This window comes from Sus scrofa, chromosome X (genome assembly GCF_054392235.1).
Source record: "Sus scrofa isolate SSC_HxYL_T2T_F1_AM1 chromosome X, Sscrofa_HxYL_maternal_Yorkshire_Landrace_v2.0, whole genome shotgun sequence".
In the NCBI taxonomy this organism is placed as follows: Eukaryota; Metazoa; Chordata; class Mammalia; order Artiodactyla; family Suidae; genus Sus; species Sus scrofa.
The window spans coordinates 89,271,439-89,298,382 of record NC_139401.1 but is presented as its reverse complement, the minus strand read 5'-3'; the positions used below and the strand labels follow the sequence as shown (position 1 = coordinate 89,298,382).

Below are 26,944 nucleotides of genomic sequence, written 5' to 3'. Positions count from 1 at the left end.
GGAACTATCACTGTAGATAACTAGAATATGAACTAGGTGTGTAAATGGGGAGGAACCTAGCAAAGTGTTAAAATTCCTCTCAGCATGTCATAGTTTCTGCATGGCCCAGAAAACATTTGGTTACCAAACATTTGCTTTTCTATCTCCATGCCAATTGCCTTCCTTCCCTTGCAGGCCCAAACCCCTACTCGAAACATCCTCTTCTGTCTCCAGCTGAAGATGGTATTTAAAATGAGTGTTTCAGGGGATGGTGGGAAGATGGAGGAGTAGTAGGATGTGAGGCTCAACAACTTCCATAAATACACTGAAATTTCATCTAAATATGGAACTATTCATACAGAAAATTTGCTAAAAACTGATAAAATGAGGATTTCACAAATTTTATAGAATTACTCAATTGTCCTGGGTCTCCCCCATATATACATGTTATTAAACTTTTGTTTGATATTCTCCTGTTAATTAATCTGTCTCATGTCAATTTAATTCTTACACTAGCCAGAAGAACCTAGAAGGGTAGAGGGAAATGTCCTCCTCCCCGACACTTGCCACTTCAAGCACAGTCAAGTTCACATCAGAGAGCCTTAGGGTTGTTTTCTCTGCAAGGAAGGCTCTTCCCTCAGTTAATCACACAAATTATCTCCCTAGGTGATTTAAACCTCTGTTTAAATGTCACTCCCTCAGAGGAGTTCCTACCTGACCAATTTATTTTTTAAAAAAGCAATGTTATTGTTTATAATCATTTTGCACATCTTTATTTTTCTTACCACTTATCACTCTCTGGTATTATACAAAAAAATTTATTTTTCTTTTTAGGGCTGCACCCATGGCATATGGAAGTTTCCAGGCTAGGGGCTGAATCAGAGCTACAGCTGCCAGCCTACACCACAGCCACAGTAAAGCCAGATCTGAGCCACATCTTTGACCTGCACCATAGCTCTTGGCAACACCAGATCCTTAACACACTGAATGGGGCAAGGGATTGATCCTGCAATCCTCATTCTGATACTAGTCAGGTTCATTACTGCCGAGCCAAAGGGGAACATCTGTATTTTTTGTTGTTCATCACTGAAAAAAAACAAGCTTTGGCATATAGTAGGTATTTGATAAATAATTGCTGAATGAACAGATGAATTTTTTATCAGTAAAAATAATGTTACAGTATTATATTATCAATACTGGTAAAATGAATCAGAGAGGAAATTAATGCAACATCTATGCATTTAATATTTGAGCAAAACAAGGATGGATAATACTATATTGGATTAGGAATATAAGAATATTTTAGAGCTGAAAGGCACATTCAAGATTACTTAAAACAAGCTCTTTGTACTTAAAATGTATCTATTTGCATTAACTTGGAATTATCATTTCATTTCTCTGATTTTCTGGGTTCAGACTAATTTACTGAAAGCTGATACTTTTATTTCCTCTAAAGTAAATGAGTGTTAAAACACTTTATTTTTAGTAACATTAAGACAAGTAATAATCATTCAAAGATTCTGGATCAATATTAGCACATCTTGGCATTTTATGTTATGAAGAAGATAAATAAAAACATAAAATATACGCAGAAAAACAGTTAGGCTATATGTCCTATTTGTAGCGTGATTGAGTTAATAAAAGTAATTTTCCTTTAATTAACATGTCAATAGTTAATTTCATTAGTCTTCTGGTATTTCACACACATGCACACGCAAGCACATATTCACACGTGCACACACGCAGGACACAAATCAGAAGTGCCAGGTTTTTATAAACTTCCAATTGAAAAATGTGACCTCATAAAAAAAACTATATCTTTTGGTATTAAAAAAAAAACCCACCATTTTAACACCTAAACTTCCTGCAGGCAGCAGGGTTTCTTCTCTAAGACTAACCCATGGCAGCTGCATTTCATTTTTATTTGAAAAGACTGATCCAGTGTTTTTACAGCTCTTGATTAAGCTGTTTAAATAAAAAAAAGTAAATGTTGAAAGTGGAAACCACTATAGTTAAGATCTATGTAAATGAGTAATGGGCAAATCTCTGATGGTTTGAAAGTTGGATTTGGATAAATCTAAATCCATTCGAACCGCTTTAGTTAAAAATTTCGAGCTCCCACAAGATCCACTGGAACTGACAAAGCTTTTCAAAAATACCCACATTCGATTCCTAGCCAATAGCATAAGCAAGTTTGGTGGAAAAAAGTTAAGTTTTTGAAACAGAAAATGTCTTCAGTATTTGATTTGAGAGGTTTCTAACTCTCCAACTTTAAGACTCCACTACAAGTGCAAATCCAGTAAGACCACTGACAAGAATCCAGCTATTTTAGAATTGCAATGAACCAAATCATCATCAATGTCCAATCTGTCAAATTTTTTGTTTGTTTTTGTTTTGTCCACACCTTCAGCATGCAGAAGTTCCCAGGCCAGGGATCAAACCTGAGGCACAGCAGTGACAGCGCTGGATCTTTAACCCACTGTGCCACCAGGCAACTCCTGTCAGATATTTTTAACACCCCTAGATAAACAGGCAGAAGTAAAGATTCATCTTCACCTCTTCTCTGACTTCTTATCCATTCTTCAAATCTCAGCTCAAGCATTATATTCTCAAGAGGTATCTCCCTAACTAGATTGCTGACTGGCATAGCATTATAAATCTCTTCAATGGCACCTGCCATGGTTGGTTGTGTAGTTGGTTAATATATATCTCTTCCACCAGACTAAAACCTCCCTGAGGCTACGTCATGTCTTTTTTGCTTACCACTGTATTCCAAGTACCTAGCACAACACCTGGCATCAACGAGAATCAATCACTAAACAAATATCTGTAGAATGAATAAATCCTCAAAAATATCAATTAAGAGCAAGACGTAATGTAATAGCTTTCATTATGGAACATTTCAAAGGAGACACGAGAAGGTAAAAGAGCTCTATAAACTGTAAAATACTACACAAATATATAAGTTGTTATTGCTGTATTATAAATCCAAGCTATAGGGCCATTAAATTGAAAGGTAAAAACACTCATCTGCCCCATCAGACACATGCACATGTACGCAACCTTTCTAACACTGGAACCCGTTCTGATTTTAGTTCTTACTTGGATCTGTAGTTGGCAGGTGGCAAGCAACTATCATGTGGTAGTTGGAAACAGTGAGAGAAAGAACTAAAATTATTTGCCTTTCAGCTCTTTACATACAAGCCACCAAATACTATTCAAATTCTTCAGACTAGTATTCTTGATTTTTTGGGGATCTGACTTTTTACCCTTTTTCCCAGTTGTAACTCTCACTACTCTGAGCTAAACATGTGTACTTGATATTCTTTCAACACATTATTGATCTTTACAGATTGAGTCTTTACAGCTTGCCTGTAGTCTGTTATTCTCTCTAAAACCTTTGCCCAAGTTTTCAGTCAGTAGTGATCTTTCATTGGTCTGAAATACTAAGATGATGTATATGAACATTTTTTGAGGACTGGAAACTTCCATGAAGGTACTAGGATTTATTATTTTACAGAACAAATTTTCCATTTTATATTGCATTTATCATATCCATATTGTCTTAGAGTCATCTGAGTATATTGTTGATTCTGTTTTCAAACTTATATGTTCTGAAATGAAAAGTCAATGTCTTACTCATTTTTATATACCTTAGAGACCTAATGTTTTATTCACAAGGCATACTCTGGCATTAAAAGAATGACAGTATACATGCGGGCAAAAGGGAGATATGACTTAGAGCAGAGAGCAAACTCTCTGTGTTAACTATGTATTGCTACCTTTGAAGTTTTAGACAGACATGTTAGATAACTAAAACATGCCCATCATATGGCATCCCGATGCCTATAAAGCAATGAATTAGTTTTTAACATGAACTGTGAATTTAAGTTATCTAATTCCATAATATGGGAATTTCTGAACAAAACAAAATTTAGTAATAAAAGCTCCTATTTGTAAAATACCAAATGGCCTATAATGTTTAGTTGATCACCTTAGATCTTATTTTCTGATTTCCTTCAACTCAATCCAAGAATATCTGCACACAGTCCAGTTTGGGTGAGTTCTTTGACTACAAAATCATTTTGAAATTTATCTAATCAGACATAATTAGTGAGGGGTTTTGGGAGGGGTTTTTAAACATTAAATGAATTTCAAAGTCAAATAGAATCACATTTTGGATGAACTATGAGAGCATGTAGCAAAATATTTTTTTAAAATCTTGCTTTTTAAAATTCCTCATGTTTGTTTAAATTTTAAAGTAATAATTATAATTAATGAGAAATATAGGAAGTAAAATATTTCTATATTCTGCTGCACCAAAGCTGTAGCAAAAAATTTTTAACTATTACCTCTACAAAAATACTCTAATATCCTTGAAGTGAAACACCAGCAGAGAGCAAATCATGTATTCATTCATTCACCAGACATGTACTGAGCCCTACTATATGCCAGGCACTGGTAGTATAAAAGATGATCACTACAAAACCAACACAGTAAACTTCCTGCACACAGAGAGTTTATGTTGCAGCAGGAGTTGAATCTCTTCTCCCCACAAAGCTGCTCCAAACAACACCCTTCCCTACCTGGTTAATACATTTAAAACCACTATTACTGAGCAGGATCCTATGCAGCCTTCCTAGGACAGAACTCTCCCACTATGTCTTGTTTGTAGAAATGCTGCAGTCTCCCAGGCCTCCCCTGAGTCATAAAAACCTGGTTCATGAATTAATGATTGAAAGGATGTAAACATGTAGTGACAAAAATAGCACTTAGACTAGGAAAACAAAAATTCAAACAGTAAAATCAGTCATATGGCAGTCTCAGAATTTTTAGTTCTTCCCTGAAATACATAGATAATACTATCTGATGCACATTTCCGGAGTTGTTTTACAGATGTGAAAACCTCCGCTAAAGGGAAGATGTTAACTACTTGATGACCATGAGCCCTCAGCCTCTAGGCCAACTAGAGCCCAAGGACTGATAATATTGAACCATGTGACACTGCCCTGCTACCTTACCATGAATCAGAGACCTGTACACCAGCTAATCACATACCCTGCAACCCTCCTCCCTCACCTGGCCTTTAAAAATGCTTTGCTGAAACCCTTCAGGGAGGATCAGGGCTTTTGAGCACAAGCCACCCATTCACCTTGTGTGGCACCTATAATAGATGCTGCACTTTCTTTTACCACAACCCATAGTCAATAGCTTGACTTTAGTGTATGTGGGCGAGTGGACCTAAGTTTGGTTCAGTAACAATGTCATACGACTAAACTTTATGAAACACCATCTTCTGAGTTACTTATTTCTCATAGGCGTGCTCTTAACTAAGTGTTAAACTTCTTTAGAACAGAAAGAATATTTTCTACTTCTTTTTCATGCTTCAGTCTCAAGGTGCCTAGTATAGTGCTAGGTTCTTCAGTAGCTGCTTAATGAATACATGTTGATTGACTGATAAAAACATGAAAAGAAACTTATTTTTGAATCAGAGAAATTGTTGGTACAGTCAGCTCTTAATTATCTGCATTAAGGGAGATAGTTAATACAAAATAGAGAATAATATACAAGTCATTTCCATTTGGCTTTGGAATGCATTTTCATACTTTTCATTTGGGTCTCTTGCTTGGTTTGAGAATACATTTCTAACAAAATAATAAAGTTGCCATCTTAATTCCCAACTGTGGTCCAAGCTGGAATTCTGCCTCGCTACAGACAAAAGAGGTTAAGAAATATCAAAAATGCCCATTGCAATTTTAGCCTGTGCTACACTCATTTACAATAAAATCATATTGTATTCTCTGTTGTTATTTTCTGTCAGTTTTACCTTCCTGACTACATGCCTTTTGGAAAAGCAGAAAACATACCGGCATCTTTCTTTACAAGTGTCCTACCATTTTAGAATATCACCTTTCATGGAGTATGCAAGTCTCCTCAAATTCCATTTGTTGCTTCTTCCTCTCTTATACCTAAGAGCAAAAGGTAGGGATTTGTTTAAAACCAGATAAACATGCTCCTAGAACAATGAAGTGCAAACATCCTACTTCTTCCATAGACATTCACTACATGAATATAATTTTTCTCTTTCTGTCTTAAAAAAAAGAAACAAAATAGATAAAATGAAGCAGATTGTGGTATTTGTAAAACTCTTTCCTTGGGAGAAATGATTTCCCATTTGTGAGGTAAAGGGTAGAAAGATAAATGATACTTTGTGTTTTTCCCATGTTATAAAGCATGTTCAAAGTCATTATTATAGCTAGTCCTAATAATAAGATATGTAAGGTGGGCAAGGAAAGTACTGTACTATTGTTTCAGTTTTCCAAATGGGAAAGCAGAGTGTCTTTCCTGAGTTTCCAAAGACAAAACTATAACTTAGGTCTACTGATATGTAGACAAATGTCTTTTCATTTAAATGGATTAATAAAAATGTTTTTTTTTGTGTATATATATACACACACTTTCCACCGTATATATTTTTTCCAATATATATATGGGGCAAATAAGGTGGACAGAGTATTTCTTGACGGTGTGCAAAATGAAATGGGATCTCTTTAGGTTTTGAGTTAAGACCATAATATAGAAACCTGTAGATGAGTAATCGAAAAGAGATGCTGTACACAAATTTGACAATGCCTTAGCGGATATGAAAAGGCCATTTACTAAAATTTGCTTTGGATAAGGTAAAGAGAGGTTAGTATCTTCACCCCTTGGAGCCATTTTCAACTTAGCTACTCATGATTTTTCTTATCAAAACATTAACTGGTGACTGAATATGTCATTTTCTCCTTCTCACTGAAGATCTTGGGAAAGCTTTTCTATAGTTCCCTTCTAAATTTTTCATTAATGTTCCATTCTCCCCATTGGTGAATGCCTTAGCTTTAAATGAGTAGCTGAGATGTAATCCCTTCAAATTGATTATAATTTTAATGGCTTGTCTTATGAGGTATATATGTATATCTATGTTTATAAATATAAATATATACATCATCAAGATTCAAGTGGAAGGTTTCATTTATGGTTATTATGTTTTTATTTCTAACTTCAGTAATGAATTGGGACAATGTCATAGGTTATTATCCTATTTTTCCTTTGGAATCCAAAGAAGAGTATTATAATAGGATTATTAAATACATTAACTTGGTTTATTTTCTTGCATTTTTTTTTTACCTTATAAAACTAATTCATTTCCTAGAACTCAAAGTTTAAAACCAGAAGAAAGGAACAGGGAAACTTCAATGAAAAGCTAAGTTTACTTGATACAATTTTCATAAGTTATATCTCAAACAGATCCTAACTATAAATAACTGGAGAGATAGCTAGTGTAGAAAAAGATATTGATATATTTTTCTCCATTATATAAATAGTACCTGATTGAGATTTTGCAGCAAGAGTATATTAATCGTTACGTTAATGTCAACATCACTGCCATAAACTGTGTATTTAACATTCCATGCATGCCATGCATAATTGAAAATAAAGAGTTTTACTTAATTTTTAAAGCAAAAGGAAACGAACTTATAATTCATTGCTATGATATCCAATTTAAGCTTTAAATCATATCTTTATGTATAGGTATATGTATAAGCTACATGTTTTCTAGTATGTATGCATACACAAAAACATAACCATATTGGGTTATTTATTTTTTAAAGCTGTTTATATTATTTCTGCTTGGTATGAATAAATCTCATCGAAAGGTTTTTAATCTCTTCAAACTCAGCTTCTGGTGGGAATGAAAATTTGTCTGGTTGAAGGCACATTAACTCTTTCACACAACTTGTGTCCCATTTTATGTTCTGAAAAAGATGGTTTCCCAGATGAGTCTCTAGTGGCCTGAAAGGGTTCATGCACCCTTCAACCAAGCAGTGTGTTCTTTTCTCATCATTAGAATCATGCATCAACTGTCTATCAATTCCCTAAACAAAATTTGAAAAATGGAGCTTGTGGTAATTTCAGGCTGAAGTTCAAGCAAGCAAGTCTCTTCAAATAGAAATTTTTGAGCTGCCTGATCCTAAAAACATATGCTCCATTGAATAGTTTCTTAGAATGTGCTAAGAGCTAAAGAGATAATTCTTAATGCCTGCATTTTGAATCAAAATATATAAAGGAATAACACTGGAAACATGTTATACCCCTTTCTCTTGTCAAACTGAAGTGATGCCAGGATAGCAAGCTAATGTTTTCTATTTACTTTCCAGAACATTGTTTAACATTTATCATTATACATGACCTTTAACATATTAAAATAAACATTTATTAAGACAAATTTCTATGAGTTCCCATCGTGGTGCAGCGGAAACGAATCTGACTAGGAACCATGAGGTTGCAGGTTCGATCCCTGACCTTGCTCAGTGGGTTAAGGATCCGGCATTGCCGTGAGCTGTGGTGCAGGTCGCAGACGTGGCTCAGATCTGGTGTTGCTGTGGCTCTGGCGTAGGCCGGCAGCAACAGCTCCGATTACACCCCTAGCCTGGGAAGCTCCATATGCTGAAGGTGCAGCCCTAAAAGGACAAAAGAAAAAAAAAGACAACTTTCTATAAAGTATTATGCTAGGCTTGTTGTATTCAAAGTTGAATAAGGATTTTTATCTCAAAAGATTTTATAACCCAGTGTACAAAACAGACATGCACATAAGCAGAGTATAGGGAGGCCAACAAATACCATAATCAAAATATTAAAATGTTATGAGAACACAGAGGACAAGGAAATGAATTTTGATTGCTATAATTAAGGAAGACTTTGCGGAGGATATGGTGTAAGTGAGCAGCTAATTTTTAAATTAGTTTATAAGCTTTTCAAAAAGAAATTTATTTTCTATATGAGAGAGATTGAAAAATGAAGCAATATATAGTTTCACAGTGAACAAATATGGAATTCATCTCAAATTTATGAAGCTTTCTGACCCCAGAGACAGCACAATACCATGGTTACAAGCACAAGGCTTGGAGTCTGAAGGACTTTCTTGAATCCTGGCCCTCATTAACCAGATGTATAATGAACATGATCTCACACACCTTTGTTTGAACCTCTGAACCACCACCGTAGCCTCGATCTTCACATATTTGAAATGGGATTAATAATAGTACCTACCCCATAGGATTGCTTTGAAGAGCACTTAAGATTATATAGATACCTATACATTCTTAGTACTGTGATTGGCACATGACATTTACCAAATGGTTGTTATTATTACTACTTTATTTTCATTTTTATTTTTATTATTATGAATGATTATACCTTCTATTCCAAATCAATGTACAACTGAAGTTAAAAAAAATTCCAATACTATCATGAAGAGTGTATATCTCAAAGAATGCTAATGATCTTGCCATTTTTTTTTAAAAGCAATATTTCCCAATGTGATTTTCTAAAACAATTTGTTTTACAGTGTGTGTATTTTTTCTATTACTGATCATGCTCCAATGCTCTTTTCTCTTCTTTTTTTCTTTTTCTTTCTCTCTCTTCTTCCAGAACCCTCTCTCCCTGGTTAATCTCATAAAGAAAAAGGAAAAAAAAAAGTTTTGTTTTGATCTTCCTAATTTTCTGATTTAAAGACCAGCAGGCAATTGAAGGTAATGAGAAAGACTCAGTGAACTTTCCCTCCAGTCTAATCTAAAGTTCTTGATTTTTCTTCAGGAACTAGAAAATAGCCTGTATTACTACATTCACATTAAAAAAAAAGATACTTTTGTATTACTACATTCATTTGGTCTTTTATTTTTTTAGAAAATTCAAAGTTAATTCATTTCAAATTAATATAGTCCAAATGATTAAAGGTAAGAGAAAAGGTATTGATGAAGGTTTAACATATTTTATACGGCATATTCTCTACAAAGCATGGATCAGGAGTTCCCATCATGGCGCGGCAGAAATGAATCTGACTAGGAACCATGAGGTTGTGGGTTTGATCCCTGGCCTTGCTTAGTGGGTTGAGGATCCGGTGTTGCTGTGAGCTGTGGTATAGTTCACAGATGCGGCTCGGATCTGGTGCTGCTGTGGCTCTGGGGTAGGCCAGCAGCTGTAGCTCTGATTAGATCCCTATCCTGGGAACCTCCATATGCCGCAGGTATGGCACTGAAAAAGACAAAAAAAAAAAAAAAAAAAAAAGAAGAAGAAGCATGGATCACCCTCTGCCTAAGATCTGTCCTGGGCATGTTCTCAAAGGTGATTAATGTTACCGTGGTATCCTCTTAATAATGAATAGTGAAAGAAAAATCAACATAATTGCAGTGCAGTGGAGACCCCAAATCTGTCTTGAATTGTCTGCTCAGGACGATGTGCTTCCTCAGTAACTTGATTTTTAACCACTTCAAAAGACTCTCCCTCCTACTACAAGGAAATCCCAGGTGTTGATAGTTGACAGGGTGTTAATGTCATTAACTTCCTGTCAGCTCCTCTTGTCAATGTGTTAATGGTTACCCCCACTGCTCAGTCCTTCCTCTCCTCCAGCTGGTGAAATAAATGATTTAGCCAGCAGTCAATCAAAAAGCTAAGCTGATTTTGGGCCACAGACAGCTCTGCGATTGACAAAATCTATGTGAGCAAATGTGGTAAGAAATTTGTCAACAGGACATAAGCAGTAAGGTCAACATTATGGTTAATGTGCTTTTTAGACAGTTTAAGATGTAAAGAATGGATCACAACACATTTTCAAGTCTAAAAAGCCTTCTTTGAAGAACAGTCTTTCCTGTTGTTAAAGCAAAGAGAAGTAAAAGTGATGCTTGTATTCAAATGAATGAAAGAAAGACTCAGTCACATGATTGGTCAAAAGACAAAAGCTGCAAAAATAAAAATCCACATATAATGTCAAGTCCAAGAGAATGGGCTTCAGATTGGTACACAGTCCATTCACACTGCTCCTTCTCACCTTCCTCAGCATGGGTTATTTTTGAAAATGTTGAAACAGGATGTGATTCTGAACCTCACCCCCCTCCAATTTCTGCAATGCATGCCAAACACAGACACAGACTACAGAATTCCTGATAATCTTAAAAGACAAAAATAGATGACCCCTCAAAGTCAGTTAATTTAAAACAATGGGGTTATGACAAATAACTTTTCTATGTCTATAAGTCTATATTTTAAAATAAATTCATTTATATCATTTATTTTCTGGAAGTTATCCTTAGACAACCTGAGCTCACTATAAGGACACAGGGATAATTGTGATCATTTTCATCACCAGATATGGAAAATGTTCATCATTTAATGAATAGGAATATTTCTTAGAAGATGAAGTCTAGAAAAATCAGTGTCTGATATATAGTAAACTTTTGATAGGAGTGAATATTATCATTTTTAACTATATATATATATATGGTTATATATACTGTTTTTCAGATATATGGTGTATATATATATGTGTATATATATATATATATATATATATATATATATACTCTTTCTCAGATTTTTTCCCCTTGTACCCTTCTTTTTTTTTTTGGATTTCTAGGGCCACACCCACGGCATATGGAAGTTCCCAGGCTAGGGGTCCAATTGGAGCTGTAGCCGAGCCGTGTCTGTGAACAACATACACCACGGCAGTGCTGGATCCTTAACCCACTGAGCAAGGACAGAGATCAAACGTTGTGTCCTAATGGAAGCTAGTCAGATTCATTTATGTTGTGCCACGATGGGAACTCCCCCTTATACCCTTTTTATAACCTTGGGTATTACAAGATATTGAGTATAGTTCCCTGTGCTATACAGCAGGTCCTTATTATTTATCTAAGTTTTATATAGTAGTGCATATATGTTAATCCCAAACTCCAACTGATCCTTCCCCACCCCAAGTTTCTCCTTTGATAATCATAAGTTTTCTGTCTATGAGTCTATATCAGTTTTAAAATAAATTCATTTATATCATTTGTTTTGATTCCAGTTAAAAGCGACATATATTTTTATAACTTACTAAAAAAAGAATAGAGATTCTATTTGAATTTTCAGTACAAACAACTGACTTTAAAATTTCCAACATGGTTATGATGAGCATATTCACAAGAAGAATACAAAGAACTTTGCTTTAAAAAAATTTGAATTGCATATTTCGTTGCCCTCTGGCCATCATTCCACTGCTATAGCACTGAGGCCCTTCTGAAAGCCCAGAGGAGTAGCACTGGTATTCAGTTTTTGAACTCACAGTCCTTATAAGAGAGGTTACATTTAGGTAGGTAAGGTTTCTTTCAAAGCAAACTACCCCCATACTTGTGCCTGTCGTTACTTAATTTAAAGGGCCAGTGACCTGAATCAAAACAATTTATTGGCAGGGGACAGAAACATTGGAAAGATCATCCACTACAAAGAATCCTGTACTAGAAACAGAATCATGGTTCTAATTTTAAAACAGAATCAAGTATCCCACAGTAAAACATCCCTCTCTTTTGGAATTGCCAGAAGAGTAGAAAAAATATTAAATGGACACCAAAATTCATATAAAATATATGCATATGATGATTAGGCATTTTGTTTGTCACTTTCTAGAGGACTGAAACTCTCAAAGGGTATCCAAGGAGTATCCATTCTTCCAAAGCAAGAATAATTGGAGCAACAATTCTATCATTGTAATTTTTCAATTTGGAGTTTTAAACCAACTCAATTCAATATCCTAACTTTTTCTCTAAAATAAATTGCTGTATATTTTATTTTTTTTCTTTTAAAATATGATATGCAAAGTAACAGCCCTATACATTTTAATACAGTTTTCAATCCCCTTGTGGACAAATAGTCACACTTTAGTGACACTTAAATGAAGAATAACCATTCATCTGTAACATACAGATACAGAAGGCTCTGGATTTTCATTTTAAAGTGCTTAATTATCTGCATAAAGAGAGAAATAAAATAAAGAGTCCAGGCCAAGTTCATGAAGGTTTGAAATTACTTTTCTTTTCTAAATGAGCAACAAAGATTCCTCAGTGCTGCAAGCTGTTGTGTGGCCATAAGCCAACTGTAAAGAAAATGTCAAAAAGAACAAGAGGATCAGGAATTAAATAAATTCAACTCTGTGAGACAAGAATCAAAATCAAAAGTTGAAAAATGTAGGTGGTGTTTCCAGCCACAGGATAATATAACAGATTTGAAATAAAGCTCTAATCAGCAACAAAGTTAAACCTTCACATTAAATATTCCAATGTGGGTAGTTATGTAATTCAAGGTTATTTTTGAGGATTTCCTGCCTCTAATCACCCACAAACTAATGTTCTCAATATTTCTATTTATATAAATACTCAGCATGACTAAAGGACCACACAAAATACAGTATTAATTCATGAACCAAAAGACTGAAAATGAAAAATTTTTCCACATAAGTCGAAATTGCCATTCTCAAGTAATTCAAGTTCAGTACCATAACTTCCAAGCTGGGCAGGAAAGAAAGCATATATCAAAGAAGAAAAAGGCAATCAGATTTAACCTTGAAACAAGGTGACAGTCATGTAGTTGTTGAAGGAATTTACTTATTATCAGATAAAGAATTTATAGTATTTATTCTCACTAAAGATAGAAAAAGGTGACTCAATCTGCAGTTCAAGATATTTATTTAAACCCAGAGGAGGAGGATATGGTTCTGACTTTTGAAAACCAAAATAGAAAAAAAAAAAAAAAACAAAAAAACCCCAGCTCTAATGTAGTTTATCTGTAGACACCAGATTTAACATTAAACAATTCCAACTAAATAGTATTTCTCAAGTTTTCCTTTCATATATTTCTGTAACTTATATGAATATACTGTATGTAAAATAGGGATTTGAAAATATTTATGCACCAGGAAATGCTTAATGTTATACAGAGAGCTACTACAATTTATTTAAATACATAATCTACTGATCAATTCCCCTATCTGTCCAACCATGCATCCATTTTATTCTTCCTAACCTTTCAGTCTACTGATATTAGCTATCCTCTGATTGCCCTTGAAAATGCATGTCCCCTCAGAAAATATCTACATATAAGGAGAAAAAAAAAATCTCTGACCAAAAAAAATTCTTCTATTGATCATTTCCTTTAAATAACTGGTTATATAAGGAGAATCTTCATTTTGTTTTGTTTTGATTTAGGTCTAAACAAGCCTCATAACTGGAGTTCCCATCCTGGCTCAGCAGAAACAAATCTGACTAGGAACCATGAGGTTGTATGTTTGATCCCTGGCCTTGCTTGTTTATGGATCTGGCCATGCTGTGAGCTATGGTGTAGGTCGCAGAGGAGGCTCAGATCCTGCTTTGCTGTGGCTAAGGCATGAGCCGACAGCTGTTGCTCGAATTGGACCCCAAGCCGGGGAAAATCCATATGCTGCCAGTGCGGCCCTATAATGCAATATAAATAAATAAATAATGATATACATTAAAAAAAAAATAAACAAGCCTCTTAAGACTTACCTTGCATATCTTGTAGGCCTTCAAATTAAATTCTTCTTTGAGAAATGACATTATTTTCTTATATAATTGTTCCCTTGCCTACTCAATGGTTCTAAACGTCATGAACTAAAATTTATGGTGCTAATATAACAAACAGCCTTTAAACAAATTCATCCAAATTGTGTAAACAGACTGGTAGGTTTAGAACTAACCACAGACAATTAGATAGAGGGACAGACAGACAGACTCATATATAGAAACTAACAAAGAAACAAAATACTTAAATAAATAAAGGATATTGTCATCTTTTCCACAAACTTATCATGCTGATTTTCTGTTTGGGGGAATTGCTTGATGTCACGTTCCAGATGAACTATTTGTTGCTCCATTGCTGCAAGATTGCTCTTGAGAATTTGAGCTGAAACTAAAGAACAATGTGCAAAGTGTTTAGAACATTTTATCAGGTAGTCCACAAAACAATTAAAGGAAAACACTATCAGTTAAAGTATTTTTTTAAATGTGGAGAAGAGTTCCATGAAGTCAACTCATTTTTCTGAATTACTGCTCATAAAAATTCTACTCTCTATGAAATAAGTGAAAATGTAATATACCAAATCATCATGTTTAATATGAGAATGTCATCATTTTATTCAGCCATTAGCACAAATGAATCCATCTCTATTTAAATTTATTGATGGAATTCCTAATATTTCATTCTTTAAAATTTAATTTGAAGATTAAAGAGAAACTAAGGTTCAAAGAGATCCTATCTTATTAAGGCATGTTCTTGGCTATATAAATGATTTAAAGTTAAATTATATAAAAGGATCAAACATTTTTCTTTTGTTGAAACATCCTGATTTTTACAAACCAATATCTCTGGTAAAAGTTCCTGTCTTTAGTACATTTCATGCCCATAGAAACATGAAAAATAACTGTTGATACTGAGGATTTAGAGCTAAATGAAAGGAACACATATGCGCATACACACCCACAAAGCTTCAATGCACACTCAAATGCTATCATTACTTGCTTTAATTACCCCTAACATTCTCTGCACTTTTCTTTTCTCTCCCAATTGGCAACCAATAATTTTAAGTAATTTTAAGTATTGTATTCAAACTGCTCCTCAATACATGCACACTTTCCAGATCTCTCATGATGCTTTCTTTTCACAGAGGTATTTTTTTTTTTTTTTTTAGCTTTCACTATTTTATAGATACTCTATTACTATATTACTGCCAATTATGTATGAAGACACTTCTGGAAATATCAAAAGCATTTGTCAAGGTTCTAGTTGAAAAGATGAGGTAAGTATTAGAATCTGATAGGTAGCCTGTGGCATTGATTTTTAAATTCAGGCCTCGGAAACACAGTTCTTTTCATTAAAGGACCATGAAACAGAAATACAATAATATTCCAATTATTTTTTTTAAAGTAAATTTCAGTCTCATTCAGAGGCAAATAAGAATTACAATGAAAAATTCAAGAGGCTCACAAAAAAAAAAAAAAAAAAAAAAAACCCTGGCAAATTTCAGCCAAAGTCTTCTGATGCAAATTCATCACACTGACATGAACACCTTTATAACTCAATGAGGAGAAATTGCCGTAAATATATACGGAAGTTCAAGGGACTGAAAATCAAACACCAACACTAAAGATGAATTATTTTTTTCTATTAATCTGTCAGTTCAAATAGCTATATCCAATTTAGTTCCATTTGTTTAGAGCTGACAAGCTTGAAAATTACTCTTTATTGGAGAAGTAGAAGAGAGTTTTGTCTTGCCAAAAATTTGCTAATGGCTCAGCAATCATTGCTTGCTTTATTTAAAGGATGAGTTTGCTGTGGAGGAAATCATTCTCTCTGACTTGAACTTGAATTTTTTCACTTGGGTTTTTCCAGGAGATTCTTGGTAAGTGGTCAAAAGGTTTCTCCATTCCCATGGGCTTGATTGAAAAACTGAAGGTATGGAGTTCCTGTTGTGGCTCAGTGGTTAACGAACCTGACTAGTATCCATGAGTATGAAGGTTCATCCCTGACCTTGCTCAGTGGGTTAAGGATCTGGTGTTGCTGTGAACTGTGGTGCAGCTTGCAGATGCGGCTCGGATCTGGCGTGGCTATGGCTGTGGTGTAGGCCAGCAGCTACAGCTCTGATTGGAGCCCTAACGTAGGAACTTCTATATGCTGAGGGTGCAGTCCTAAAAAAAAAAAAAAAACCTGAAGATATGAATTTGACAAGTTGTTTGTGTTATTTAGGCTACACAGAAGAAATAAGCTCATGACAGCTTTTTGCAGTAAACAAAATGTGTCCAAAGGCTAGGTTTAAGTCACAATAGTAATCCTCCTACTAAAAAGCTAGAGTAATTCCAGTAGTAAAAAAGGGGATGATGAGAATTCTTCTGCTTGTTCAATAAAGAAACAGCCTAATCTAGTTGCTATGAACACAAAAGTCTAGATATATAACTCAAATAACAAGAGACATTATTTTTATCTAGTGAAATTGTTTTTATGCTAAAATTGGATCCTGAATAAAACAGTATTTTCTAGACATCTGTCCTCCTCAATTTCACATGTGGAATCCTTAGTCCTCTATAAATCCCTCCAGAGCTTTAGACCAAATTCTCTAGCATTTACAGATACCTTGGTTTGCTTAAGTGATCTTCCACATAACACCTCCTGCTTTAAATGAGAATTACTTTTCTTTCAGGTACCTGAACAAAGTGTCCATTATAAGACTTCAAACTACTTACATGTTAAGACCTCTATCTAATACTTTGCTTTTTCCTCAGCACTTATCAATAAATAGTTTGTTGAATGAATATGTATATTTTGAGACGTTTTGATTTGGATTTAAATGAATGCCCACTTATGCAACTGATTATGCAGGTGGAAGTTAGATACAACCATAGTGACTAGAAGTTAGCATGTCAATTATTACGTGACTATGAAAAGGAAGCAGGAAGTGAAGTGTCTAATGATAGGTAGAGGAGGTAGGGTTGCAGGGGATGTTTAGACAAAGGAGAAAGTGAGAAACTGACATAAGGAAGAGAAGTGAGGGGCACCTTTTCTTTTTATGGTTCTCTACTCTCCCCCTCTAATAAATTATTAAAATTAGGCCTGAACAAAAGAAAATAAAACACTGGAGATGTCATAATCCAAGGGTTTTAGCCCACATGCAAACTGATGGCTGCAAAAAAGGAAGAATACATTATATAAAATGTATCTCCTTAAATTGGTAGAAGTATGGTATCTTAGAGTCGGAAGTGACATTAGAAGGGATTTGAACCAGCCTCTCAAATTTTAAAAGCTCAGGTTACACAGCATCATAATCTACGAACCCAGAAAACAGAGCCTAAGGCAAAGCTTGCATGTTATAGCCTGACTGGGCAGGAGGGTCAGGCATGATGCCATGGCAACAGGCCTGAGGCAAAAGAGGAGAAAGCAAATGCAAGAGAGGAAGTTACTGAACTGGCCATAGCTTTACAAAAACTACAGCTGGTTGCTTAGTGTCTCAGGTTGTCTCCATCAGGGCCAACTTCACGGGCATGTGACTTGTGCAGTCACATGTGCCTCAGGCTTATAAGTGCCCTGCACTTTGCCAAATGTTTTGTTGTCATCATTTTGAAATGATTAGTAATTTTTTAACTGAGGCTCTGCAATTTCATTGTGCACTTGGGTGCCCTAATCCTGTAGTCAGTCCTGGTCTCTAGATAAGGTAAATGAAGCAACTCCAACCTGGAAGAGTTGGTTAAAGGGGTTAAGCAGTTCACCTGCTGGCTCCTTGTCATTTCCTATTCTCTCGCTGGTGAGATTTGGTTTCAAGGGGTGTAAACTCCTACGTCTGGCTAGCGAGCAAGACAAGTGGCCCAGGCTTGGAGGTGGGGCACTGGCACAGAATGGGTGCCCAGGGAATCTATGGTGGAGCTAAACTAGATCCAAAACAGAGGATTCACTCTATCCCCAAGCAGCTTATTTACTTTTTGACAGCTGACAGAATTAGAAACCATTTTATTTACTTATAATTAAAATCAGCCTACTTGAATTCTTCCTACCCATTAGTCCTTATTTTGCCTTGAAGCAACACTGCTCCAGTCTACTGCCTATTCTACAGGAAATCTCCTTAGTCTGCCCCAACTACAAACTGCCAGTTCCTTCAACTAGTCCTCATAAGACACAAGGGTTAGTCATTACTTATGCTCCTAAGTAATAACTAGCATTTACTGAGTACTTCCTACGACTAGTTGAGTTACTTTAAGCCAGACACGTAGCTTCTCTGGGTTATCATTTCCCAATTTGCAAAATAAAGATGATAATACCTTACTTAAAGGGTAGTCATTCAAGGTAAATGGATTGATAAATAAAAAGTTTCTATCATTGTAACAGGTACCTAATAGGTAATCTATAAATATTCATTTCATATACCACTATCCTTCCCACTATACCTTCCAACAACAAATTCCTACTATAAATGTGCCGCCAAGAATTAAACAACAATTTAGATGTAAAATGAAGAACAAATAAGCAGTTATTCCATACCTGCTACCTCACTGTGGCCTGATTTAATACAGGTCCTCTTTCTAATGAAGAGAATTAAACTTAGATTGTGTTTACAGGGTCCATGGAATTTTAGGTCTGAGAGGCAGTGACAATTATACTAATGAACAGCCAATTTGTTAGAGATATTAGCAAGTTTCAAATTTAAAGAACATCTTTGCAAATTAAAACCTGTGCAGTAGTCTGTATTTCTCTGGAGACATTTAAAAGTTACTTACTTAGCTTTTCTAGACATGTCTAAAAGATAACAACTTTTTTTTTTAAAAGTGTTAAACAGAATTAACATGTGTTTACCTGCCTAATTATTTGCCTTGAATACATCTGCTTCAATTTTAAAAGTTAGGAGACAATGTCGATTATGTAACTAATTAGATCCTAGCCTACATTACTTCTAATACGTCTTCAGGTTGTGTGTGTGTGTGAGACAGAAATACATATATATTTTATATATATAATATATATTTTATATTATATACACATACGCACACACACACACATATATATATATTTTACCCAAAGTGATGGGGTGAGGAGATGCAGAGCACCTGCAGTTCCAGGAACATTCAAACACCAAAGTGTGTTAGAAACGCTTGTGTACTGCATAGCTCCAGCCTCAGAGTATGTGAGTATATTTTTGTGCCTGTCATTATATTAGTTCACTAATATAAATTAAGGAGTCTTTAATGACAGTGCAAACATTTTCTATCTGGGTAAATTCCCACTACAGGCACTTTCAATGACAGATTAGTCAGTCTGGTGGCACTTTAATTTTCTTCTCCCATTTCATTTTTTACATCTACTACTGAATTACTGAATCTGAATTATAACACTAAAAAATTAAATTATAGCTATCGGGTTCTTTATTATAGCTTTCTTCCTTGTACTCCATAAATAACCTTTTAGGTTCAGAATACCCTCTTGAGTTATATGTAGGGAGAAACTTTGCCCACAAATCTTATTTATCTACTTACTTCAGTTGAAAAATATACATACAGTACTTCTTTCCCGGCTTCAAGCTAATATGTGAGAATGGACCGATCTTCACTCAGAACATTTTAAATGGCAGATTTGCTCCAATTCATAATTTCAAGACAAGTGTAGGATAAATATTTTAAGTGAGATTTTATATGGAAAAACTATTTAATTCCATAGTACATAAGAGAACTGATATGCAATTAAGGAAGAAAACTCACAGTACTCTGTTGACATCTTCTAGACCCTGGACAGAATGTTTAATTTTATGTAAATATAAAAGGTTTTCCAGGAACTTGAAGAATTTCTCTGAATTAAATTTTTCATTAATTTTAACCATTGACAAAGTAACTGAGTACTTCTTAACACCTTTGCTTTAGGAAAGGCCAAGTAAAAATTTACTCTTGCAAGCCTATATGTGAATAGGCCCAATGATTATAAGCACCTTGTATTTTCTTTAACTGAATAGATTGAGTTGAAGAATTACTATCAGCAGAGTGGCACAACATTAAAATGACTCATCCAGAAAGCATATGTAAAAAAGAAAAGTACATTACAAGCAGTCTGAACAATAGGCACCATTGTATTCTTTCTCTAGTACATTTATAAGTTAATAGTTTCATTTTATATGAGTGCTATACACGGAAATGAAGCAAATGTGTTTCTATAATAACAAGAGCAAAGGCTTAGCACTGTGGGCTTCTCAGGCCTTTAAAGAAAATGAGTGGTAAATGGCACAATTAAGAAATTCCTATAATTTAAAAAAAAAACTGTTAGAAAATGACTTTTTTTTCTTCTTTTTGCCATTTCTTGGGCTGCTCCCGCGGCATATGGAGGTTCCCAGGCTAGGGGTCCAATTGGAGCTGTAGCTGCCCGCCTACGCCAGAGCCACAGCAACATGGGATCCGAGCCACCGTATGAGACCTATACCATAGCTCAAGGCAACGCCAGATCGTTAACCCACTGAGCAAGGGCAGGGACTGAACCCACAACCTCATGGTTCCTAGTCGGATTCATTAACCACTGCGCCACCACGGGAACTCCTTTTTTTTTTTTTTTTTTTTTTTTGTCTTTTTAGGGCCATACCTGAAGTATATGGAAGTTTCCAGGCTAAGGGTTTAATCTGAGCTGTAGCCGCAGGCCTACACCACACCCACTGCAACACCAGATCAGAGCCGTGTCTGAGACCTATGACCTACACCACAGCTCACGGCAAACGGGATCCTTAACCCACTGAGCGAGGCCAGGGATCAAACCCAAAACCTCATGGTTCCTAGTCGGATTTGTTAACCACTGAGCCACGACGGGAACTGAAAATGACTTTCTTAGGAGAAAAAAAATCATTACAGTGTCACCTTAACAGAAAACACAATTTAACTAGCATCCTTATTAAATGACATTTCAAAACATGTGTCCTCACTGTGTGTTCATGAGACCTCACTTGCCCCTGAACATGTGCCGTTGAGGATAGGGTGAAGGTTTTCTCAATTGTATCCATAATATGGCCTGAATTAATGCTGAGAGCAGAGGAACATCCATTACAAAACATGAAAATTACTTTATAAACCATATACATGTTTAAACAAAAACTTTGCTAAGAATATGTCACTGTCTGAGTTGATGCATTTGTACAAGTTCTCAGCCTGCAAACCTCAGTCTGAATGTTTTGTTTGTTGTTTTGGGATTTTTTTTTTTAAAAGAAAGAAATAGGGCTTTCTAAAAGAAAAGACAAAACAAACAAACAAACAAACAAAAACCCCCAAACCAAAACACTCCTTACTAATAACCATGGAAGGCTTGGTCCAAGGAGAACTGGGGTAAAGGAGGAGAGAGAAAAAGTTTAAAACCTTCTGAATAATGACTTGCAGCCCCAAATTCTGCAGCCTAACCACTGACCCACCAGCAATGGACAGTCCAGCTGCCAGTGAAGTACTGAGTTCTTTCACCTCCTATCTCTTCTGCAACTGTTATTCCGCCTACAGCAAGGAATATGTGTGAATTTTTAAATCAAAGACTAAAAAACAAACTGAAATTTCCTACTCTTGTTGACAGTCTTAGCTCAAGGCCAGGATTGGGAGGTACAGATGCAAGCAGAAGCTTCTATAAAGTGATGCTGGATATAGTCTTGTTGGAATAGTTTGTTCTTGTTATGAAGACTCTTTTTGTAAAGCTCATTTGTTTTTCTTATGCTAAAAGATCTCTTACTCGTCTGCATCTCCAAATGGAGTAATTTTTTTTTTTTTTTTTTTTTTTTTTTTGGTCTTTTTGCCATTTCTTGGGCTGCTCCCTCGGCATATGGAGGTTCCCAGGCTTGGGGTTGAATTGGAGCTGTAGCCTCCGGCCTATGCCAGAGCCACAGTAACGCGGGATCCGAGCCGCCTCTACGACCTACACCACAGCTCACGGCAACGCCGGATTGTTAACCCACTGAGCAAGGGCAGGGACTGAACCCGCAACCTCATGGTTCCTAGTCGGATTCGTTAACCACTGCACCACGACGGGAACTCAAGTGGAGTAATTTTGATGGGTCAAGTTATGTCTTTTTTGAATTGAGGCTGGGCTATACTGAATCATCCTCCCCTGGGGATTTTATGTAAATGGCTGGAATGGTATTCTCCTTAACAAAAAAGCTTGGAAGTTCCCATAGGGGCTCAGTGGTTGACAGATCCGACTAGGAACCATGAAGTTGCAGGTTCGATTCCTGGCCTTGCTCAGTGGGTTAATGATCCAGCGTTGCCGTGAGCAGCTGTGGTGTAGGTCGCAGCCGCAGCTTGGATCCCGCGTTGCTGTGGCTCTGGTGTAGGCCAGCGACTACAGCTCCGATTCGAACCCTAGCCTGGGACCCTCCATATGCCACAGGAGTGGCCCAAGAAATGGCAAAAAGACAAAAAGACAAAAAAAAAAAAAAAAAGCTTGCCACAAGCTTCAGATACTGATAAATCCTTTATGACAATCCATTACTGTCAAGTTCATGGAATACATTCTTCTTTTGCCTTGGAATCAGAACATTAGCAGTAAAAGGGACCCTTATGAAAGGAGGCTATTTAATAATAGCTATAATAGTAGGCCTTAAAAATAAATTAGTAAAATTATGGAAAATGTGTAAAATGTAAACTTGATTAAAACTAGGAGGGACAAAAGTCTTAATTTACAAAATCTGAAATTACCTGTTCGTTTAGTTTTGAGCTATAATAAATACTACTGGAAAAGTTTAAAAAATGTGAAAAGCAACTATATTCAATATTGTCACAGTTCTGATAAACTAGGTGTGAGAAATGAGCACTGTCTTTTTCCCCATAGCAAAATAAGTATCAGCTTCTTGATTAAGCATTCACAAATGTTTTTATCTGTGCAATCATGTAATGGCAACTTTACTAACACTCTCACTTCTGGTATATTATACCCTTAATAAGGTACAAATATTATATGGACTGATGAACCATTTGGAATACTTTCTTCCACATGTTATTTGGCAAGAATTAAATAGATGTAAATAGTGTCATCATAAAGCTATAATGCTATATTAAAAGAATGTTAGCCTTCTTGAGTGTAATTTTTGTGACTGTGCTCAAATTATCAATGAATGCATTCCTGAACTCATTAGGGAAATTAATGGGACTATGTGGTTTCCCAGTTATTCTTGCACTTGACTGGGTTTTCTGGAAAAAAATCTAATGCACGAAGTCCACAAGTTTGTATACAAAGCCATTAACTTTCACCCAAGCTGAATGCAGGTTGTCATGAGGTCAGTGTCAAAGCTGAGGTCATAACGCTGGCGTCACCAGAGTCCCTTCCACATTAGTGCTGTTCAGACTGGCAGTTCTACCTGGTAGTAGGGCTACAAGTCAGGTTGGAAGGGTATAGAAAGCTTATGGTTACATTTTTGTTATTCATTAATGGACTGTGGATACTAACAGGATTACTGTATGCTCACAGACAAGAGATTGGCAATGCAGACTAAACAAATTAGAGGATATAATAATTTTCTAAGTTCCTCATCACTGAAATTAGTCCATAAATAAAGCAGGGTTTTATCTGGGTGTTACCATAAATCTACTACGTCTTAAATATTTTTGCCCAACAACAATGGATTTAAAGGGGAAATGAGGGAGTTCCTATTGTGGTTCAGTGGGTTAAGAACCCAACTAGTATCCATGAGGATGTGGGTTCGATCCCTGGCCACGCTCAGTGGGTTAAGGATCAGGCATTGCCATGAGCTGTGGTATAGGTCGCGATGTGGCTTCGATCCTGAGTTGCTGTGGCTGTGGCATAGGCTGGCTGTTGCAGCTCCGATTTGACCCTAGCCTGGGAACTTCCATATGCCATGGGTGCAGCCCTAAAAAGAAAAAAAAAAAAAGAGGACATGAGGTTTGGAAGGTAAGTGGGGCCTTTGAGACCAAAATAAGGAGTTTAGGTTTCACCCTAAGAGTAATGGGAATGCACTAAAGGGCTTTTAGCAGCTGAGAGGTTGATTGAAGTTACAGTTTAAACCATATTAAACTCTGGCAGCTATGTGGTGAATGGGGGGAAGGAGTCAAGAATAGAAAAGGGGAGAAGAGTTAAGAAACAATGATTATGGTCAAGACTGGAGATGATGGTGGCTTGGATTAGAGTAACCAAAGATGAATGCAGTATGTATTTTATTTCATTTTGTTTTATTTTTCCTTTTCCAGCTGCACCTGTGATATATATATGTAAGTTCCCAGGCCAGGGATCAAATCTGAGCTACAGCTATGACCTATGCCACAGCAGCAGCAACATCAGATCATTAACCCACTGTGCCACAGTGGAAACTCCTTGCAGTATGTATATTAGAAGTAGAGCTGACTCGGCTTGAATGGGTGAAATGTGAGAGGTAAGGAAGAAGGAATTATTGAAAATGATTTCTGGGTTTCTGGTATGAACAAAGGAAACGGAGACGTGGGGAGAGGAGATTTGTGAGGAATGTGCAAAGGTTGATTTAGCTTGGGACCTATTTAGTTTTCAATTGTATGAAGCATCCAAGTTGAGATTGCAAATAGGCAATTGTATATATGGATCTGGAGCTCAGAAGAGAGGTCTGACACAAGAAATAAAGAGGTATTTGCCTACAGATCCAACTTCAGTTATATTACAATGATATAATTTAGTCTACAGTTAGTTCTCTGGCTATATAAATCTAGGAAATAATTCCTGCATCCTTGACTCATTCCAAGTACAAACATTTCTAGATGTTGTGTAAGGTCATCTTCCTCTGGGCTATGCTTATAATTTATTTCTATTTTTCTTCTTTACTTTGCTGTGAGTTACTCTAAACTTGCGTAGGTACCATGGATATTCCTATTAAGCCTTTTTTTTTTCTTTTTTTTCCCAAACATCTTGCTGTTATCTTAAAACAAATGTTGCCAATAACAACCACACAGCTAATTGCATTTGGAAGTGGAGAAAGTACACTAAATAAAAAAGCTGCAGGTCTTTAAAGCACAGTCATGAAAATGTTTGCCCAGATGTCCTTACAAGAAGAAGGAGAAATTTAAAAGACCCAATTACTTTTCCTTCATAGCATACATAATTGGTACACTAACACTGGTACAGGGGTAAGGGTTAAGGGTGGTTTAGCCAATACAAGACAAAGTAGGTCTCATCTTTGTTCCCTGTCTCCAACTGGCTCCACTTGAGATATTCATGATAAGCATGTCTTCTTCCTGCCTGTAGCTCTACAGTTTTCTTTTAGGGTATACACATTTCTAGCTTTCACTGTGGGTTGTTTTTCTTCAAATGCTTGTTGCAAATAATTGCAGGGTTTCTTATCAGTGAACTGTTCTTTTAAGGCTAACAGCAATGCTTACCTGTATTTTAATCAGAGTGGAACAATAAAATTACTACTCCTGAGCATACTAAGTAAAATGGGATGCTGCACACATCTGCTTTAGTCGCCATGTCAGTGATTCTGTTGCTGCCCTGGATGTGATAAAGTCCTAAAAGCCTTCTAAAGTCCTTCTCTCCTTTATTTTTATTTTTTAATATTTTTAAAGAATTTCACCTTCCATTAATTTCAAAAGGTCCATCGTTGTCCCTCCAGTTAGTCAGCAAGTTACATTTGCTACTATAATCTCTAGCCTTAGTATGCTAAAAAAAGGTTTAAGAACTATGATCCTTTTACCCAGGTTAGTTTGATGACTTGCAAAGGATTTGGAGATCTTCTATGGAGCCAGTAATGGATAAGAAAATTCAAATAAGAATTCCACCCAAATGATCATTACTTTTAACTGTGGACAACTAGAAACAAACATTCATTATGTAGGTCTTATCAACTTTCCACCAAAACCAAAAACACTTAACTATTTCAGTATTAAAAATAGATGGCTGTGTAAAAGTTGAAGAATAAAATTTTTTAAAACTGTGATCACAGGAAATTCTAACAATGACACACAAACAACCTGATGGCATACAACCTTTTGTCATACTTCCTGACAAAAGAGATTTAGGCCCACATATCACATATATTCTTCCAAAATAGTTTTTCTCGTAGCTCAAACAAGCCAAACGTTATAAAACCTATTTTTTTTTTTTCTTTTTGGGGCATAACCTTTAGCATATGGAAGTTCCCAGGCTAGGGTTTGAATCAGAGCTGCAGCTGTGTCCTATACCACAGCCACAGCAATGCAGGATCTAAGCCGCATCTGTGACCTACACCACAGCTCACAGGCAATGCTGGATCTTTAACATAAAGAGTGAGTCCAGGGATCAAACTTGAGTCCTCATGGATACTAGTTGGATTCTTAACCCACTGAGCCACAACAGGAACTCTGCAAAAGATGTCTTAAAACTTTATTACCTACTTTGAGAAAATTATATCATTCCATCAGTCTCCTGCAAGAGGAAACATACTAGTTTGGAATAAAACAGTCCCTCTCCCTTCTAAATTAAATGGAATTCTTGAACAGAAACTGTGGGTTTTATCAAAAAGAAGCAAAAGACAAAAAAGGAAAAGTAGGGAGTTCCTGTTGCTGCTCAGCAGGTTATGACCCCAACTACTATCCATGAGGACTCAGGTTTGATTCCTGGCCTCGCTCAGTGGGTTAAGGATCCAGCATTGCCTTGAGCT

The 26,944-nt window shown here is 35.9% G+C and overlaps 1 protein-coding gene across 8 annotated transcripts in view; it reads right to left on the bottom strand.

Moving 5' to 3' along the window:
- Window positions 1-26,944, bottom strand: part of DIAPH2 (diaphanous related formin 2) — a 1,391,236-nt gene that overhangs the window by 789,133 nt on the left and 575,159 nt on the right. For 6 of the 8 annotated variants that reach the window (XM_085006645.1, XM_085006646.1, XM_021080479.2 and 3 more), the window contains one exon: window positions 14,630-14,754. The exons of 1 other annotated variant lie outside the window; for it this stretch is intronic. In XM_085006645.1, coding sequence (XP_084862771.1) covers window positions 14,630-14,754 — 125 coding nt within the window. Of the gene's footprint in view, window positions 1-12,615; window positions 14,755-26,944 lie in introns of those variants that run through there. One more of the 8 variants, XM_085006647.1, reaches the window with a different exon arrangement.